Source organism: Amblyomma americanum, chromosome 10, assembly GCF_052857255.1.
Source record: "Amblyomma americanum isolate KBUSLIRL-KWMA chromosome 10, ASM5285725v1, whole genome shotgun sequence".
In the NCBI taxonomy this organism is placed as follows: Eukaryota; Metazoa; Arthropoda; class Arachnida; order Ixodida; family Ixodidae; genus Amblyomma; species Amblyomma americanum.
Genome location: NC_135506.1, coordinates 111,819,595 through 111,840,479, shown reverse-complemented (window position 1 = coordinate 111,840,479; position 20,885 = coordinate 111,819,595). Strand labels below are relative to the sequence as shown.

The following is a 20,885-nucleotide window of genomic DNA, read 5'->3' as shown; positions in this document are numbered from 1 at the left end:
TTAATGAGCTGGATGGTGCCCCTTTTATCGTGTTCCCACTTCGCAGAGTGCTGCTCACATCAGAAGGTTCGCATTCCAGGCTGTGGTTTCCACGTGCTGATGTATTTCTTTTCCTGTTATTTTTTCTTAACTCTCCTTCGCCAGCGCGGTCTCCCGTAATAGGACAAAAAAAAAAGGAAATCACGTCTCAGTGTCACATCTTAGTCATGCAAAAGCATGCTGCACTGCGCGCTAATCGCCGTTACAAGGCGCTGACCTGAAGTTTGGTCGATGTTCGCGCTATATTATTAAAAACCAGGAAGGCTGTACATTACATTGCGTCTGCCCACACAAGCACAAGCTCTTGTGGGCGGCGGGACACGGAAGTCGCAACAATGCGCGCCCAATAAAAAAAAAACAAACGACCGCTGACGGGAACGCCAACACAACTAACAGAACAAAACAAAATGAATACAATTATCATTATCTGAACAATTGATAAACCGATATTGAAATACAAGTATAGGAAAATCTCTATTCAATGAGCGGAATACAAAGTGTCGCGACTACGATGCAAAACGCGAAAGGAATAAGCAAATTGTGTAATCACAATTCAGAACCCGAGCTTTCAGTGCAGATTTTTCAGCCCTGACAGAATCACAACTCAGCGCAACTTCTGGTAGTTGGTTCAAAATAGGAAGTGCTATAAAACTGTCTCGTTCTTTTCCATAGTCAACTGTTGGAACCTGATAACGCGAAATTACAAAACCTCGGGCCGCCAAGGTTGTCTGAGCTGGCCGACAGCCGGCCCAGCGACCCGGGGGGAGAGGAGGAAAAGCTCTCATTTTGTCGACAAAGCGTAATTATACGCGCCCAGACGCGGGCGGCGCCTTCTGGGTGCGCCGACGTGAGGCACGTCAGGCGTGCGTGTCCGCCGCGTGTACCACGTCCGGCGTACTACGTGCCCCGCGCTGACTGCCGCCGCAGTGGGTCTCCGGCAATTACGCGAGCAGTGATCCTTTCTTCGCGGAGACGCATCCATGGCGCACGGGGTCGAGATAAGCGCACCGCCGCAAGGACACCCTGATAACCACGCTCCTTCCGCTGTGGTGGGTCTCGAAAGTGAAGAGGTGACACCGCCGCGGAAAGGGACGCGTACTTGCGACTGCACTGCGATACAACTGCAGCGATGCTCCGCCCGCATCCGCGACCGACACACAGATATTCTTCCGTGACCACAAAATAGGCCGCTGCTAAGGCTTTCAACCGAGTGCAGACTGAGGTTGACCGAAGGGGGCATGACTGGTGTATCGCGGGTTTGTCAAGTGAAGACGAAACTGTAAGCGCCAGAATCCCGATGCCGCCGGCTTGCTCAACAGAGTGAAATATTAAAATGCTAATCTCGTTTCTAGCTGCCGCGATTAGTTCCACCCTGCGGGGGCCATGCGAAGTTGTCGGCAACTGCCGCCTTTTCAACGCGATAGCGTTAAGGAGCTCGTGTCGCAGAAAATTGAGCGCCGTCATCGGTGTCTTCAACCGTGAGCGAAAAAAATCCAAGAAAAATTCCCACAGAAGCAACGTATCTATGAGGCAAGCGGACCACGTAGGTCACGTGTCCTCTTTGTGGCGTCATTACGACCGGATCAACGTTTGTTCTGGTAACGTTGCATCGCGAATTGTGAGCAAACTGCGCAACGTGGCACGTCATGACAGTCAAATAACGAATGGTCGCTCAGGAAGAGCAACCTGGCTCTTACAAACCCCGCAGCACCTGCCATTGCAGGGTGGTGGCGCATCGCTTAACCGCTGCACCAGGAGAGATAGGAGGACACCCGGGAGTCTATGAATGTTAAGCAGAGAACGAGCAATTCTGCATATATGCATTAAATACGCGATAGCATCATACTCTTCGGGCAGTGTCACCTTCAATTTTTCTTTTATAAGTGTAATAAATACCCTCATTGGGTTAGACACGAGGCTCGGAGGTCAGTTCAGCTGCGCTCAGGAGGGACCTCCAGCACCGGCTCCCTTGTGCAGGTTGACGCAGCGGAGTCCCGATATGCCCGCGCGCTGACACAAGTTTTCTGCGACGGGCACCGACCTCAAGCCAGAGAAGAATTTTCATGTGGGACCTCACTCGAGTGACGAGTCTTCAAAGGGGCGTCAGCGCGGAGCCAACACCCTGAGCGTCGAAGCTTTGGCAAGGCGGACGCTGTGTTGCGTGACCATTCGGGCCTAACCGCCTCGACGGGGGACAAGTCCTTCTGCCCCGTGCGGAATGGCGGCGGCGAAAGGAAGGAGTCATCACTTTCCCACGGTGGTCCGCCCTGTCTGGAAACCGAACCTCTCCTCTTCCTTGAAATCCCTTCCCACCGCCACAGAAACGTCGGGGTTCCAGACCTTGTTGGAAGCGGGCCTTTCAGCTGACCCTGGTCAACGACGGATGCATCTGCAGGGCCTGCTTCCGTGGTAGTGAATTTCTCTCCCAGAACTGCAAGTCTGCGACCGGACTGACATCAACGTCACAAGTGCGGGCACTCGCCACCAGGACAACAGTGAGCGGGCAGCAGTTTAGCAATGGTGCCGGTTCCTGCGGTGGGCGACTCCCCATGTCGTCCCGAGTGACCCCTTGATTGACGTTGATCAAGCACAGAGATTCCCCGGCTAGGGAGACGGGATCTCCAACTGGATATTTAATCAGCCGGAATGGGTGTGCGCAAGTAGGGCACTACACTCACTGACTTGCGCTTGCTGCTGGTCTTATCTCACGTGAGCAACCTGACTGCTGCAAATAAGCAAAATAAACTGTACAGTCTTCTCCAGCAGCCTTGCTACTCAGTCTCTGGCCGCGAACCCACGAACATGGGCCACGAAAGCCAGAACGACAAACCCTCGGGCCGAAATCTCCGCCTTCACATATATGCCGGCGCTATTTGACGAGAATGCACGCCGCGCAGCGAAGGCCCATTTCGACGTGCACAGCTGGAAACTTGTCAGAAACACGCGCAAGAGAAACAGAACAGATATAAGCAGCTCTCGAACGATGCCCAAGGTCGCCTCGGAAAAGCTAGCATTTTTTTTTACCACCGCGGAATTTTCCAACTAAGTAGCTTCTCTGATAACACTTAGCGAGTGCGAACGCGCGTTTATGTTTCACGGATACGACGTTTTCTGATTCCATGCAAGTTCTCCATTTCAAAACCTAACTCCCTTCCCCTCCCCACTCACTGGCCATTGGGCCTACCTTTTTGAATTCATTCATTCATTGTAATGTTAGTGCATTGCTGGTACTGTTCTCCTCTCTTCTCTGGTGTCGTCTTTAGCGCAATTTCCATCGTTATAGTTCACATCTCTTTACTCGTGGTGCACCGTTTATGTTTTTACGCCATATAGTCTCTGCACATAGTTTACCAGCACATGCTTTCGCTCTGTCACTCACGCCAAGGCGTTCCTCGGATTCTCCTGCTACCCCATTGCCAGCCGACGGCACCACTGGCTCACCTCTTTTGTGAAGCACAAATAAGAAAATTTCAGGTGAAAGGCATCCATACTGCACCTGCTAGCTTATAATTACCATTAGTCGAAATTTGAACCTACCCGTGTTTTTCAGTGCGGTTATAGTTCAGTAATCGCTGCACATAAACAAGTATCGCTACTTGATTACAATGATCATCACTAAACACATTACAAGCTGTTTTGTTCTGCTGGCTTGAGAACGATATCGGATAAAAAAAGTACACAGCTTACGCAGCTATCAAGAAATAAATAAATACCGCCAAAGTAACAGTGCCGAACGACTCCTTTTTCAGAAAGGAAGACGGACACTGAAAATATTAAGCGCTTTCATGAAGGCACATGCGTTAGGGTATGTTCATGAGAAAGTGGCTGACAGTGCTGAAAGAAAGGTATACATTACTTATTTTGTAGCGATAGCTACATTACGGTAGCATTTCGAGCCTTCAGCGTGGCGCCGTGGCTGATCACGTGTTTCGTCACGTGACCAAGTTCCAGTCGGCCAGCTGTAGCTATCGCGTCAGTGCAGGTTTAACCAGAGCTAAACCAGCGCCAATTTTTATAACAGCCCCACAATAGCTGTGCGATCACTTCAGATATTAAATCATTTGACGGTGTGATGTGAGGAAGACAACACAACACCGACGAGGACCGAGCACACAAACTCCGAACGTAGCCCGAAGGGTGCTTGCCCTCTTCTATACCTTCGAAGATACTTATCCAGTTCGGCTTACAATACCCAAAACTTTATTGATTGCCGAATTACCAATTCTCTGCTGTGAACAGAAAGTAACCGCTATTAAGAAAGACAGAAGTTACATAACTTAAGCATTCCCCTGCGACTCGTTATTTGCAAAGCGTCGCTGCCTGCTTTGCACGCAAACGTGCACCCAGGCACGCGACCCTATGCGCTGCACACTTAGCTGAGCGGCCACGTGGACTGCTGTTGCCTCTGGCCAGCGGCGCAACTATACGACAGGAAAATAAACGCCGGGCGGCCTTCTTCCCCGAGCGAGCTACGGTGTACAACGAGGACGCACGCTGGGGCCAGCAAAGCGATCTGTCTGCAAGCGAGTCCAGTGAACCAGCGTGCCGACCTTGATTCGACGCCGGTGTTGGCAGCGACGACGGCACGGCTGGCTGCCTGCACTCGTCTCCGCGGCAGCTTCCGCCAACGGGCTACAGCCACGCACTGTGCGCACGCTTGCATGGCTGAAGAAGCGGCCACGAATGTGGTATACAAGCTGGAACGGGAAGGTATAGCGCCATTGTGTCACGAGAGCCGTCACGACAGCCCCGCAGGAAATACTCTCCAGGACAAATACTACATGGCAGATGAATATTGGAAAGGCTCGATGTGACCGCAAGCTTCCTCCGCATCGAATCAGGCCACACATCAGAATCAAACCACTCCCGAAAAACATGCGATACGGACATGGGCATGATGGCAGGAGAGCGGCCAGGGCAGAAGCCATAGAGAACGAATATCAAGGGGATCCTGCAGTGGCTTATGTAGGTGCCGCAAAAATAAGTGAAAATTACTACCAATCTCTGCCGTACGTGGGTCAGACCTCGGGTCCCTGACCACAGCGGAAGTCAACTCATCCACACTGGCAGAAAAGGTGGAAATGGCGCTTGTCATCTCTACGAAATCTATGGCCACAAAGAGCGATCTCGAATTACAAGGGCTCCGGGAGTACGGCAGCGGTCAAAACCCTCTAACGTTGCGGCAGAAAGAGCGTTGCGGAGATTATTATATCGGTTCCTGCACGCTCTGGAAACACAGGCAATGAGGAGGCGGATAGGCTGGCTCGATGCCTAGCCAACCGCCCCCCCCCCCCCCCGAAAAAAACAACAACAAAAAAGAACAAAACAAAAAACAACACCGAAATCTGGAACACGTTTACTGAGATAACCAGGGGCTACAAGGACAGCCTTTCCGCCACGTCATCCAGAGCTCGCTAGAGAAGTGGCCACAGCGCTCGGAAGGATCCCAACAGGATCTGTCCCAAGTCCTCACTAATTACATGCAATCTCCAAAGCAGAATTCGATTCGAAATGCCAAAATTGCAACACATCTGAAATTACTATACAAGGCCATATATACTTCGTGCATGCAAGGGCAAACCCTCGCCCAAAGAACTCCTTCCTAGCAGCACCCCACGAGAAGCATGGAACGATTTAATCGTCAACCCAAGGCAAGAAGACTCGGGCCTTTCCCGCAGGTCGGGCAGAGGAAGTCACTTCCAGATGGGAGACACGACCCTAAATGACCGCTTAAACGATGCTATAAGCCTCACTACTACTACCACAAACAGCGCCAAAACTGGCTGCATCCTATAGAGCACCTATATACAGAGCGCATACCATACCACTATTCGCTGTAGTATACCGGGTGCTTCAGCGATCCCTTTCATAAATGTTCAGAAATCTGATTTTTGGGGTAAAAATATGGCTTTTGCAACATATAGTAACTGCAGGCACCAGAAAACCGGTGAATCGTCTAAAGTAGTAAGCTGTAAAACCCATTTTTAATAAAAACTTTCTTAACTAGTGGAGCAAGGCCCCTAGTTGCAATTAGAGATTTGTAGCCAGTCGTTAGTAATAGCCATTTCAGTTTATAGAATTTCGAAAACGTGATTAGCCTTGGCGCTGTGGCTCGATCGATAAAATTTGGCTTTTTCGACTATAGTTACGTGCACTGGAGGGGTTGCTTTGCCTGCATGCTTTCAGAAGCGCATGCATTTTCGCACGGTGCAGCCTTTAACTCTAGAGCGCTAAAAGCACCCTGTATATGACGTTGGCGACCAGTGAGGCCCGCAGAAAAAAAAAAAAACCTGACGGGCTAATCTTTGGCTGCTTTCAATTTCGGTTTTAATTGCCTTCAGCTGCCCAGCGGCAACCCTGGCAGTCGAAGAAATGCACGTCGGCACGGCTCTGGCAACAGAGAGCGAGGTTGGCGCCTTCGTGCCAACCACGTCAAGACTCGGGCGGATGCACCCATCACGGGCCCAACGTATTCCCACCGGCGCCAAATGACTCCGCCGAGGGCGACGTCGTACCCCACGGTCCAGGAGCGGTGCTGGTCTAACGGGCGAAAGCCCTCAGGGCTAATCATTGTGCTGATAAAAACGGCGGCTGGGAACCCCCACGCCACGACCCTCGCACTTGGGGGCGAGTTAAGTGATAAGATAACGCTTTCCAAAACTGCTCATTTTACTTCTGCTTCAACTTTGAGAGAGCAACCAAGCCAAACAATTATGCCATTCCATTAATGCCCCTAAGTCGCAGGCCACCAGCCAGTCGAAATCACTCCCAAAAGCGCCGCAATTACCGCGTTTCGAAACCAGTTTATACGTTTTCATAGCCCTCTTTAGGGCAAGGCCGGGATCGAGGCCGTGCCACGCGGAGACGATGTCCTCCTGCGCAGAGCTGCAGCTCAGCAGGAGCCGATACATGTGCATCGGCGGCACCGCTGTGCCCGGCACTTGTGCAGCACTTATATGCGGAGAAGGACGTATAACAAAAAATTGGAGGGACACTGAAGCTCCAGCGTACGGGTATAACGCCACAGCTTCAATCGGTTAACGCCCATATATGCGGAACTACTAATTCTCGACTCTCTATTTAGAGATTCCTGGGAGTCCTCGTACCACTCCTATAGGGCCGCCGCGGTGGCTGAGTGGTTACGGCGCTCGGCTGCTGGCCCGAAAGACGCGGGCTCGATCCCGGCCGCGGCGGTCGAATTTCGATGGAGGCGAAATTCTAGAGGCTCGTGTACTGTGCGATGTCGGTGCACGCTAAAGAACCCCGGGTGGTATAACTCTCCAGAGCCCTTCACTACGGCGTCCCTTGTAGCCTCAGTGGCAAGTTAAACCCACTTAAACCATAAACCAATCACACCACTCCTGGCGCAGGCAATGGCAGGTGGACCCATGGCATGCCCCTCCTGGGCAACTTCTCGCGACCAGTCGTTAATTTAGCTGCCACTGTGGCTGCCGCGATGGTGCTCACTACCCGGTGGACGGGTTGTGAATACGCCGCAGTCATGCGACCTACGCTGCCCACCTGGTTGCTTTCCCGGGGTTTCTCGCTGACAACACCGGATTTTCTAGTGAACGGGAGCCTTAGCGCTATCGCGTTAAAAGAAATTTAAAACTGCGAACTTGACACGGCTACTGAATATAAGGCCTGTTCCTCTGAATGTAAAGCAACCCATCATTGAGACAGTGGTAAAAACATTAGCCGCCCACAGCTAAAAAAGTCCTCTAGGTTGTAATTGAAGATTTTACAACCGCATTAATGGAACCAATCGGAACCAGTTAGGTTTTCGGACTTTTCTAAATATAAGTTGGAATTTCAATTCGGTTTAATGGGAATTTTCAGCTGAATCCAATTGTGTAATTTTCATTTTTTACAGTTGGAACCCGTCAGGTTTTCAGACTGCGCCAACTGGTTTCAGTTACTACAAGTTGGCATTCTCATTTGATTTAATGGGAATTTTCACCCGGAATCATGAAAACGTGTTACGTGCTGAAGAAAAATGGAAATCCTGTACGTGGCCAGCGGAATGCTTACTTTAACACGACTTTAATCCGTATCCATTTCAAACAAAAATCACAGTTCGACATGTCTTTCTACTGAAATAAGCTTATTCTCTCTTCCCGATGACTGACGCGTAAAAGTACTCGGTCGAAATAATAAAGGGTAGATCGAGTCAGGCCCGTTTTCGTAGGCACAACACCATAGCAGCACCGAGATCGAATGTATGAAAGCGAGCAGCGAGGCCGTGGACGTGAGCGGGCCCAGTCGTTCCTTGGCCCCGTTCCACGAAGCTGATGTCGTCCCTCTGTGTGCGCCGCCTGGGACGAAGCCACGGGGCCATTCGACAGAGTCTGGGCTACCTGGCTAATTGCTGTTATACCTAGTAAGACAAATAGTGAAGGTGACCGGAGCATAAAACAGGGGCGCAATGCGACAACGAAGGCAGCAATACGGGATTTGGATATTTTGTGAAACTCAATACATCACGACACCAAAATTTAACCATAATTCAGTCCTGCGGGTATATGAGATACTCGATTGGGGCATTTGACAGGGGATAATATTGGCGAAATAGTCACCATAGCCGTAGTGTGCTTGACATGGTCTACCAAACTGTGCCTTTACATTGCAGCTACTAGCCACGACGCTTTTGTGCGCAATTAGAAAAGACGTAGGTCTCTAACCGCGCATTTCAGCTATAAACTGTGATTTCAACTAATCGGCTCTAAGCCCCTTCCCCTGGTAGTGACGGCCATTTTGAAGCAGCCTGAGTGACGTCATAACAAGACAGCTCCATCGTCTGCTGCAAAACTGCCGCGCACATGGTCGGTGCTTGAGTCCGGCCGTGGCACATTGTGATGAAGTCGGCTAGACAGCGCAGAAGCTAGACAGAATGAGGGAAGGACACAGTCCTTTGTCGCCTTTGTCCCCCTCCAACTACCACCCTTCACCCCCTCGCACCCCAAGTCATAGGAGGCTATGCCCAAGCCTGAACAAAACTACGCGCAGTTCAGTCGTTAAGCACGTGACCGTCGGTTTGTCGTCACGAATCGCGAGCGCGCCAGTGTTTCCTGACTGCCACACAGTTCAGGATAAATTTTAGAAATTAGCTACTAATTACTCGCTGGCCCAATTGACCTTGTCCAGTTGTTTTGAGATGTATAGCGAACATGCAATAAACAGCTTGAGTCGGAAAAATGGTGTCATGACCACCCCTCTAGCATAGGTGGAGATAATTATTTCAAAGGAGTAGAGACACATACTTTTTCGGTTCGTTTCTTTTGTCCTTGTAAGCGGCCTACGGGCCCAGTAATCATAAAAACGAGCTCAATACACCAGGCCGCGCTGTTAATAACTAATTACAAACGATTTTCTACCTGCAGTCTTGGTCTCGGTCAGCGTGAGAGCTAAAGTGGGCATTGACGTTCCACTCAATACCTGAGAATTAAACTTGCTAGAAGGCATTGCCTTACGCCCATGAAACAAACCATACAGTTTGTGTTCGAAATTTTGTGTCTGTACACATGTATAAGTGACTAATGCTTATATAATATCGAAGTCATCATGATAATAAGTAAAAATATAGGCAATTCATTAAATGAGAGTATTTTGGTGGCATGTTTTCTTCTCCACAATGATGCGGAAGATGCTGCTATGCATGAACTGCCATGTGGTATTCGCCCATGACCGCTAAATAGTTTATAATCGAATTTTTCCGTCATGCTGTTTCAGTTTCGGTCTCAACAGCCGAACGATGGCTGTGATGTCAAAGTGTGGCTATATGTCATGCGAGGCATGGAAAAACTGGGATATAATTGCTGCTTCATCATTTTAATTCACTACAGTGCTGAAGCCAGCATTCCTCAGGAGCCGGAGTGACAACGAATGTAGAAGCAGTGATTATATTGCAGTTTTTTCATGCCTAACGTGACCTATAGCCACGCTTTGACGTCACAGTCATCGTTCAGCTGTTGAAACCGGAAACCGAAACAGCACGAGAAAGAAATGGTTATAAATTATTTAGCAGCAGTAGTAGGAGAACACCATGTGGTAATCCATGTTTATTAATGCCTTACGCAAGACTACAAACAAGAAAACATGCACTAAAAAGTTAGGTGTCAATACTCCATTAAGCAAGTGAAAGAATGAGTGAGGAAAAAGATTACCCATAGACGCACAACCACAGTGAAACAGTTCTTCCCGAGAAGTGACCCAGATTTTTTGCCCTTATTTTCTTGGCCGTAAAAGAAAAAAGAAGACAGTGTTTTGTTGGAAGCATTTGTCGCCCTGTTCCTCTTAAATGCAACAGAAGCAGTGTGATCTGCTTTCATTGCTCTCACAAGTTTTGCCAGAATGAAAAAAAAAACATTCAAAATAGAACCCAAACAAGCACAATTCATGCGAACAGCTATTTGTAATGAAGAGTTTTGAGGTGCACCACTAGAGCTGCCTTTCCGGCTTTCCCTCAACGGTCAAAATGTCAGGGCATGATGTTCCAAGCAAAAAAGTGGGAGGCTATGCTCAAAAATCATGTATTTACAGTCAGCTTGACCCCAGGGATAAATAAGAATGTAAGGCAAAAGTAGACTGGAATACTAGGTCATATATTCTTTGGTGAATGAGATCACTCCAGATGACTTAACCCTGCATTCTGCAATTTAAGAAGTAATGTGAAAATTTGCCGGTGAGTATTCCGTTCTGTTAGAATTGGATCGCTCAAATAGCTGCAAGTAAAATAGCACAAAAAAAGTAAATGTTTATACAAAATGGCTCTCTGTCATTCAGGCAATGTAAGAACTGAACAGAGCTGACTAGAACTAAACCTGCACACAAAATCACACTTGTGAAGCTAATTGAAAGCTGAGCCAAAGACATGTAAATGGACAGGCAGCTGGAGTGCCATATTTAAAAATAAGCTACCAAATAGTAATTATAATAGAAAATCCAAATTTCCGCAAAACCAGCATTCTGCCACGACTTCTTCCATTACAGTATCAGTCTGTACTTAGTATGACAAAGATATGTACTTCCATCTGTATTGATATGTGATTACATTACTGGTGGGAGAATGACCAAGAGCAAAGGGTGGCACTGAAATTAGTAATGAAATTTTCCTGTGCTGAATGGTGAAATGAGTCCATATGCTACGGTAAGTACTAGAACAATTGTACAAACATCACAGCAGCAGCCCTCTGTGCTAATAGGGGCAGACAGATCTCTTTCCTGATGTCCGTCATGCATGCTTAAAACTCCATATGATAATTATAGCACATCTGAGGCCATCCATGAGGTAAACTTATGTTAGAAAAATAAGAAAACGCAAGAACCTTCCTGCAATGTACTGAGGGCAGTTCTGCTAAAACACTTTTGAAATGATGATGTGTGTAATCTGTGTTCATAAATATATACCATGTTTTCTTTGTAACCACTCTGCCTTTTCTACAAGATGACTTTTGCTGCTTGCTTGCACTATTTGTTTATGTTCTGTTTACACAGAAGTATACAACTGTAAGAAACACTGTGCATGCATAAAATTACGTATATTTTCTACTCTTGTAGCAGGATAAAATGGATGCCTGTGGTATGCAGAAGAGCTTAATAGGGTGGAGTCAGAGGCCTGTAATATATGGACCATCATAAAGTTATGGCGCAGTAGCATAAAAAAGAACGGTGGGAAAAAAAACTGCTCGCCAATGCTATGGAACTGGTGCACGCGTAGTCGTGCTTTGTTAATATAGACTCTCTGGTTTCTGAGCAAATTTGTCCATAAAGTGAGTCATCCGTAATAACGAATCATGAAGAAAAACAAAGAAATATTCTGAGAAAGAAAAAAAAACGATTCATGATTACAGACTGCTTCTCTGCACATTGGCAGATAGTGAAGCAGAAATTGGGCAACCTTGAAAGCTTAAGGTATGTCATTCAGGTCACCATTATCTCTAAAATTATGCAAAGCAGGTTTCAGTGCCTGCTCTGGTGTGCAGTGGAGTGCCTAGTGGTCCATGAGAAGTGTGATAGTGCCTCTTGATGTGATGAAGTACCTCCCATTAAGACTGTTCACATCCCAAGCCCTCTGCACTTACTCGGCTAACAGCTGCTGAATGCTGCATGAGGTTTTCAACGTAGCGCAAAGAATGTTTTTTACAACCATTCATGCAAAGCGGAAAATGGTCTGGCATGTCTACCAGGTACCTTGCCACTGTAAACTTACACTGTAGTATAAAACCACACACTGCCACTGTAACGCATAAAACTGCACAAAAATAAAAGACCGTTGTTACGGCAATTGCACTTTTGCACTGACTTTCGTTGATGTTCCGGACTCAAAATACAAGGGGCAGAACCTCTGGCAGAGGCACTCTGGATTTATTCTAATCGCTGTCCGTATTAAGGGGAAAAAAATACATGGGGGTCCCGATGGGCTGCATACATTTTAAGTAGAACTTTTTGCTGGGCTAGTTGGTGCATGTTACTAAGAAAAGAAGCGCCAACAGAGACAAGACGTAAGAAGTGACACGGACAAGCGCTTACTGACAACTGATTTTTTATTCAGGGAAACACGCAATATATAGGCGAACAGTACCAGTGATAATCAGAGGCGATAAACGTCACAGGGTGTATAGGGCCATAAAAGCGATAAAAGACTTGCATGGTGAATATGTAAAAACGATAAGAAGGAGCAATGACACATGGTGTACAGGCCACATGAAAAGGAAAGTATAAAAGGTTTTAAAAACAAACATGAATTTCAGTTTTTTAGGCATGCGCAGATGCCAGCTTTTTACACATCTTCCAAATTCAACCGCGGCCTTCTAGGAAAGCCAGTTCACTTTCATCGAGCAATTTTGACGGGTCACTTACGCATTCCAAGCCCTTTCGTTTGATGAAAAACGCCTCTTTTAACTCGCGAGCTAAGCTGTCTCGACTTCTAAAACAACAGTATCTTCTAAGCGAGGCATGCACTTACATTTTTTACAATGAATCGGAAGATTAGATCCAGTGCCCTTGTCAAGTGATCGGTCATGTTCCCTCAAACGCTAGTTCAGACACCTTCCTGTTTGGCCAATGTAAACCTTGCCGCATGTGAGCGGGATCTGGTAAACCACCCCTTCCTTGCATCCGACAAACATTCGAGCATGCTTGGTTCCACAAGTTTGCTTTTTTGGTTTTTGGTTATTAATCCGAGGACACAAGGAAGCCAGCTTACAAGGGGCGGAAAAAACTACAGGGACCTTGAACTTATTCGCCACCTTCTTCAAGTTATGTGCCACACGGTGCAACTACATGTTTTACCCTCCTGTAATCCTCCGGAATGTGATGCCTTTTTGTGCCTTTTAGTTTTTGAAGCAAGGACTCAGTTACTGCCGACAAGATGGTCTGCGGGAATCCTGCCCTTTGCAGCCGTTCGATCTGGAGTTGAAAGCTCCTTTGCATACAATGTTCACATGACCTCTTAATCGAGTATTCTAATGCTAATATGGCTATGGCTCATTTGACTGTTTTAGAGTGGAATGACTTAAATGAAAACAGGTCTTTTTGAGCCCGTGGGTGGTACATCCAGCAAATTCCATCTTGTACCAAGGTGAGTTCCAGGTCCAAAAACTGCAATTTTGCCTTCGGGATGTTCACAGGTAAATTCCAATCCATGGCTTTGCTGTCTAAATACTTCTAGAATATCATTCATGGTGTCAGGGCATGTCGATGGGTCCTGTTTGTTTAAGACGACTAGAAAATCATCGACATACCAAAATACCTTTAGAAGTTTCCCTTTGTCCAGAACAGTGTCCAAAACTTCATCAACGGCTGAGAGAAAAATGTTACTTAAAATAGGCGCCACACAAGAACCTATGCAAATACCTTTCTTTTGAATGTAGACCCGATTTTCAAATTCGACCACCGTGGCACTTAGGTAGAATTCCAACAACGTTAGAAAACTGTCTATTGACATTCCCACTGCATTTTGAAATGACACCGCACCTTTTTTCTCGATACAAGACTGAATGGCTAGGAATAATTCTTTGTGGGGAATAGAATAAAAAAAGATCCTTAACATCGACCGACAAAACGCTGCCTATAGTTCCACAAGTCTGAAGAAAGTCTATTACATCAGTTGACTTCTTCGTTGCAAAGGGATCCTCTACAACAAGTGAATTCAGATGTTTTAAGAGGAATTGGCTAATAATGCGTTGCCGAGACTCGCGCTCGCTCACAATGCAACGGAACGGTACATCTACCTTATGAGTCTTGGCAGTGAAAAACATGCTTAGAGTATTTTCCTTGCACTTACTTATAGCATTTGCAATCTTTTCCAAATCCAGGTTCCTACAGAGGGTGACTGCTCGAGATCTCACTTTTCCCGGCTTGAGACTTGTCACAGCGAAATTCTTTTCCACTGCAGCGCAGGTCTTTTCTTTGTAGCATCCCGATGGTACCACCACAAAACCTCCTTCTTTGTCTGCTTGTAATAACCGCAGACCTCTGTCCTTGAAAAAAGTGACGACGGTGTTGAACTCGTTTTGGCCCCCTGGGCATTTTTCCGAAGCTGTCCTTGACAGAGCGTCTACTCCGTCCAACAAGCATCTCTCACGGTTCTCCGGCGAAGCCTTCCCAGACACACGCCTGTTCAATGACAGAAGCTCGTGAGCCACAGTCCTAGGTGCAAGGCTAAATTTTGGACCCTTCGCCAGAAACCGGCTCACTTCTTCCATGACTTGTGCCTGCCCCAGTACCTTCACTTCAACATTGCAGTCCTTCTTGTCAGGTGCCTTAGGTGTGTTATTCAGCATATGGCACTACCAGAATTCTACAGCCTGAGCTGCGAGCTTCCTGTATGCCCGGAACGTTTTCTCGGCGATCCATTCAGGGTTTCTAGTGTGACATTCGACACGTAGACAGTCGTAATAGAGCCGCACTTGCCTCCACAATTCCGATCGTAAGATCCTACACATCCGCTTTACGTTTCCGTAGGAAGGCCGAACAGTGCCGAAAAGAGCGATGAATTCACCTGGAACCAGGCCCTTTATTACTCTATTCCCCACAAAGATTTAATCCTAGCCGTTCAATCTTGTATCGAGAAAAAAGGTGCGGTGTCATTTCAAAATGCAGTGGGAATGTCAATAGACAGTTTTATAACGTTGTTGGAATTCTACCCAAGTGCCACAGTGGTCGAATTTGAAAATCGGGTCTACATTCAAAAGAAAGGTATTTGCATAGGTTCTTGTGTGGCACCTATTTTAAGTAACATTTTTCTCTCAGCCGTTCATGAAGTTTTGGACACTGTTCTGGACAAAGGGAAAGTTCTGAAGGTATTTTGGTATGTCGATGATTTTCTAGTCGTCTTAAACAAACAGGACCCATCGACATACCCTGAAACCATGAATGATATTCTAGAAGTATTTAGACAGCAAAGCCATGGATTGGAATTTACCTGTGAACATCCCGAAGGCAAAAAGTTGCAGTTTTTGGACCTGGAACTCACCTTGGTACAAGATGGAATTTGCTGGATGTACCACCCACGGGCTCAAAAAGACCTGTTTTCATATAAGTCATTCCACTCTAAAACAGTCAAACGAGCCATAGCCATATCAGCATTAGAATACTCGATTAAGAGGTCATGTGAACATCGTATGCAAAGGAGCTTTCAACTCCAGATCGAACGGCTGCAAAGGGCAGGATTCCTGCAGACCATCTTGTCGGCAGTAACTGAGTCCTTGCTTCAAAAACTAAAAGGCACAAAAAGGCATCACATTCCGGAGGATTACAGGAGGGTAAAACCTGTAGTTGCACCGTGTGGCACATAACTTGAAGAAGGTGGCGAATAAGTTCAAGGTCCCTGTAGTTTTTTCCGCCCTTGTAAGCTGGCTTCCTTGTGTCCTCTGATTAATAACCAAAAACCAAAAAAGCAAACTTGTGGAACCAAGCATGCTCGAATGTTTGTCGGATGCAAGGAAGGGGTGGTTTACCAGATCCCGCTTACATGCGGCAAGGTTTACATTGGCCAAACAGGAAGGTGTCTGAACTAGCGTTTGAGGGAACATGACCGATCACTTGACAAGGGCACTGGATCTAATCTTCCGATTCATTGTAAAAAATGTAAGTGCATGCCTCGCTTAGAAGATACTGTTGTTTTAGAAGTCAAGACAGCTTAGCTCGCGAGTTAAAAGAGGCGTTTTTCATCAAACGAAAGGGCTTGGAATGCGTAAGTGACCCGTCAAAATTGCTCTATGAGAGTGAACTGGCTTTTCTAGAAGGCCGCGGTTGAATTTGGAACTTGTGTAAAAAGCTGCCATCTGCGCATGCCTAAATACTGAAATTCATGTTTGTTTTTAAAAACCTTTTATACTTTCCTTTTCATGTGGCCTGTACACCACGTGTCATTGCTCCTTCTTATCGTTTTTACATATTCACCATGCAAGTCTTTTATCGCTTTTATGGCCCTATACACCATGTGACCTTTACCGCCTCTGATTATCACCGGTACTGTTCGCCTATATGTTGCGTGTTTCCCTGAATAAAAAATCAGTTGTCAGTAAGCGCTTGTCCGTGTCACTTCTTACGTCTTGTCTCTGTTGGCGCTTCTTTTCTTAGTTGCATACATTTTCTCTCTGTCCATTGTACGGACAGAGAGTTTTTATATTAATAAGGCATAAATACACTGAAAAACTTTCGCCCCCAGAAACAGTGTCCATAATTCGATTCGCCCACATTGATGGGGCTCGTATCAGCAGGGCATGACTGTGTGGTATTAGTGGCTTTGCCCAAGAAAGAACTGCCGTTTCTCTCTAAATTAGATCATTGCAACTTATTCTTGAACTACTTGTGTTTTTAATGCCTTTCGGCCACGCTGCTGCCGTTTCACACCTATTTGTCCTTTCTTCGAACTATAACTGCAACAGTTGCTGATACTTTCGCTTCACAACATTGTACACCGAAAAAATCCCAACTACTGACTTTATAGAATGGCATGGACCTTAGTATAGGAGAGTTTGGGGCATATTAAATGTCTATTCAGAAAAGGAGGTCACTAATTTTGGAGAAAACAGAAGCAGGGAGAAAAATAGCCCCTCGTGAAGAATCTGCAGCAGCCCCGGTAAGCTTTGCGTGTAGCACATACATGTAAGGCAGCGTACGCAACATTTATTAACCCCTAGGCTGTCATAACTGTAATGAAGAGGCCACACCGAACTGCTGTGAAGCTGACATAACAGTGGATCGACGGATGAACGTCAGTAACCGTAAGTTGCAAGGATTCTCAAGCTAAACGGGCGCACCAGCTACGTTCTCCAGCTCAATCAATACAAAACCGGTCGAGACCTGCCATAGTAAGGTTACAAGTACGTACGCTAAGTGGAGCGTTCCGCTTCGAGTGGCTAACAGTCGCGCAGAATGACAGTCCGCACTGTGGTTTTGTTGCATCGGTGAAACAACGCGAAGCCTGAACGGAGGTTGAGGAGACGTGAGCAGCTCGTGCTCTGTCATACTGGTGCAACACTAACATCAGCACTCACCCGGCTGCGACTCCCAGTTCAAGCAGGTTGAGGTACGAGAAGATTTCGAGCAGGACACTGTCCGGAAAGCCGTTGATGAGGAAACCGTCCACATCCGAGGCGGCGGCTTGCGAGCGGCCGCTGTGGGGCAGGAAAATGCACTGCGACTTGTGGAACACATCGTGCAGCACCCGCTCCACTTGGGTCATCGCGCTCGTCTGTGCCCTGGGCAATCACTGCCGTGCCCACCGATCAGCTGAGTTGTTGGATGTGAGCCATCTACGCCAACCGGCGGAACGAGCGCGCACAGCGAAAGATGCGGCTGGCTTGAACTTCGACTTTGTTCGGATCTCGTTGGATTGATGAATTCAGTTTCGTTTTTGTTTTTCGGTTTCGATTGCATGACCGCGGGTAAAGTCATAACCTCTTAATGTTATTCTCGGAGTGAAATGACGACAGACCGGAGAGAGAGAGAGAGAGAGAGAAAGAGAGAGAGAGAGAGAGAGAAAAACTTTATTTGGGTGCTTTCAAGGGCTTGGCGTCTCGAGGCCTCCGTCGTCTTCACTGCGCTGGCGACTTGAGGCCTCTTCTTAAGCAAGGTTGGGCCCCTATTCCAGGGCTCCACTGAGCCTATCTAAAGTGTACACTTCTAGTACACTTTAGCCTAGCTACCTCACTTGCGTGCTGCACTAAAGCCCTTTGGGCCGTGAGCTCGCAGCTGGTGAGCCGACTCTCCCATTGCTCCGCACTCGGGTTATTGTGTTGGTGGAATGTTTGGTTCGTTTACATTCCCATGTGATGTGGTAGAGTGTGGGTGTGGCCCCGCACCAGGGGCAGGTATCTCTGTACTGCGTCGGATACATTTTGTTTAGGATGTATAAATTTGGGAAGGAGTTTGTTTGCAGTCTGCGCCAAAACGTTGCTTCCTCTTTCGTCAGGGCTTTATGCGGTGGGGGGTATTTAGCTCTCGTCCCCCTGTGTAGGTTTAGGATGTCTGTATATCCTCCCTCACACGCGTGTGGGCGACACTCCGGGGCATGCGACTACCCGGCTCGGAACGTGGTTTCTCGAGCTAGGCTGTCTGCCCTTTCGTTGCCCTCTATGCCAGCATGGGCCGGAATCCAGATTAACTTGTGTGTAATGTCTCTCCTTGCGAGCTTGACCCCACCGATGATTTTTAGGGCGGTTCTGCTTATCCTGCCCCTTGTGTAATTCCTGCACGCCTCCTTTGAGTGAGTTAGGATGTTTATAGGCCTGCCTGTTCTGTAACCTTCTGCTGCCGCCAGCGCCACGGCAATTTCCTCGGCCTCAGCGGTACTGGCGATTTTCGCCGTTGCGCATGTGATTAGGATTCCTGTGCAATCTACCACCACCGCTGTGGCCGCGCGGTCCTCTCCTCGCGGGTATGTGGCGGCATCCGTGTATACCGTATTGCTCAGTCGCGCTAGTGTGTTTTCCACATGTTCAGCCCGCGCCTGTCTCCTGCGCTCGTGGAGGTTAGGGTCCATGTTCTTGGGCAGCGGCCTAACGTTTATTGTTTTTCTTGGGTTGTCGGGTACGCCTGCGTATCTGTCTGCGTATCCGTTCGTATCCCTTCCCTACCTAGTCAGGAGCGCTCTCCCTGCAGCAGTGCTTCTGAGTCTGATCTTCTGCGTTTCGAGCAAGGCTTCCGCCAGTTCGCTGAAGGTGTTGCTCATGCCCATTTGGAGCAACTTCTCGTTCGACGTGTTTTTTGGCAGGTGAAGGGCCGCCTTGTAGGCTTTCCTGAGTATCGTATCCGCCTGTTCCCTCTCTCCCTTGGTCATCGGGTGGTATGGTAGTGAGTAGATGACTCGGCTGACGACCAGGCTGCCGACGATTTAAGTGTATCTTCTTCTTTCATGCCGTATCTTTTTTGGGAAATCCTGTTGATCATCCGGTCCACTTGCTCCGTCGCTTTGCTCAGCAGGCTGCTGGTGTGGCTGCACTTCCTGCTGCCTTGTAGCCACATGCCCAAGATTCTGATCATGTTCTTTTCGGGAATGTTTTGACCTTCGAGTTTAACCTCCAGTGTTGCTTGGGTGGGGTGTCTTCCGACTCTCAGGAGTTCGGATTTCTCCGTAGAACAAATTAGTCCCCTTTCTCTGGTGTATTTTCCGACGCAGCTCGCCGCCTCTTGGAGCCTCTCTTTCTTTTCTCCTAGCGATCCTCGGGTGACCTATACCGTGACGTCGTCCACGTACATCGCGTGTTGGATGCCCTGGATCTCACCGAGTCTTTTTGCCAGGCCGATCATCGCCACGTTAAGCAGCACGGGAGATATTACGGAGCCTTGGGGTGTGCCTTCGCACGGGGTGGTGAAGGTGTCGCTTCTCAGCTCCCCCAGCCCTACCGTAGCCGTTCTATTGGTTAGGAAGTCCTTGACGTAATCGTGTACATTCCTTCCACAGTTGGTGTTGTTGAGGCCTTCCATTATGGCCGCGTGGCTGACGTTGTCAAAGGCGCCTTTGATGTCGAGCGCCATCACAACGTTTTCGCCCGTCTTAGGCATTGTGTCGAGTACCTCTTCTTTTAATTGTAGGGGGACGTCCTGCGTCGAGAGGTTCACCCTGAAGCCGCACATGCTGTCGGGGTACCATCTTCCGTTCTCCAGGTGTTGCTGGATTCTTCCGTTCCATCTTCCGTTCTCCAGGTGTTGCTGGATTCTTCCGTTCCATCTTCCGTTCTCCAGGTGTTGCTGGATTCTGGAAAAATTTTTCTTAAGCTTAGTCGGATTCCAGTAGCGGTCCCTGCGTGCCCCCTTTGCGGCGGAAGCGCTAAATATAGAGTTGCGTGTCAAGCTTTTTCTCTATCTCTGTTCGTTCGCACAAAGAGAGTTTTGCAACCAAGTCACTCCACATTGAACATCGGACAGAGGTTCAGTAACAGGGGTGGGAGGGGGTGGCCTCCCCCCCAACACTTCTGCAGAGGGAGCAGCACCCAATGTTATACGCAGTGTTCCCCCCTCCCCCAATCCCCAACTGCTTCCGCTGAGTACAAATTTCTGCCAAATACTTAAATTTTATGACGTTGTTAATGCGAAACACAGTGGCGCTGAGCTAGCTCGCTTCGTAGAGAATCGTAATTAAATCATTTAATTTCAGCAACTTAAATCAATCTTGTCCCAGCAGATGTCGTCGAATAACTGACCCTGGTTCATAAGCATGATTTCCAGAATAGAAATGGACTTTGCGCATATTGTTTTTAATGCAGTCGATCCCTCCTCGTGTGTGCTAATTTAAAAAGTTGTCCATTCCAATTCAGGCCTTATATGTATCCACAAATACACATTTGAACAGTAAGAAATAAGAACAAATGTAAAGAAAAATAATTTTAAACATAGTA

General features: G+C 47.7%; 1 protein-coding gene across 1 annotated transcript in view; it reads right to left on the bottom strand.

Annotated features, from left to right (window-relative positions):
- LOC144107831 (F-box/LRR-repeat protein 12-like) overlaps window positions 1-17,851 on the bottom strand; it is a 34,672-nt gene extending 16,821 nt beyond the window's left edge. The window contains exon 1 of the mRNA XM_077641039.1: window positions 17,544-17,851. Coding sequence (XP_077497165.1) covers window positions 17,544-17,731 — 188 coding nt within the window. The 5' untranslated portion in view covers window positions 17,732-17,851. The remainder of the gene's footprint in view (window positions 1-17,543) is intronic.
- Between the last annotated feature and the right edge of the window lie 3,034 nt (window positions 17,852-20,885).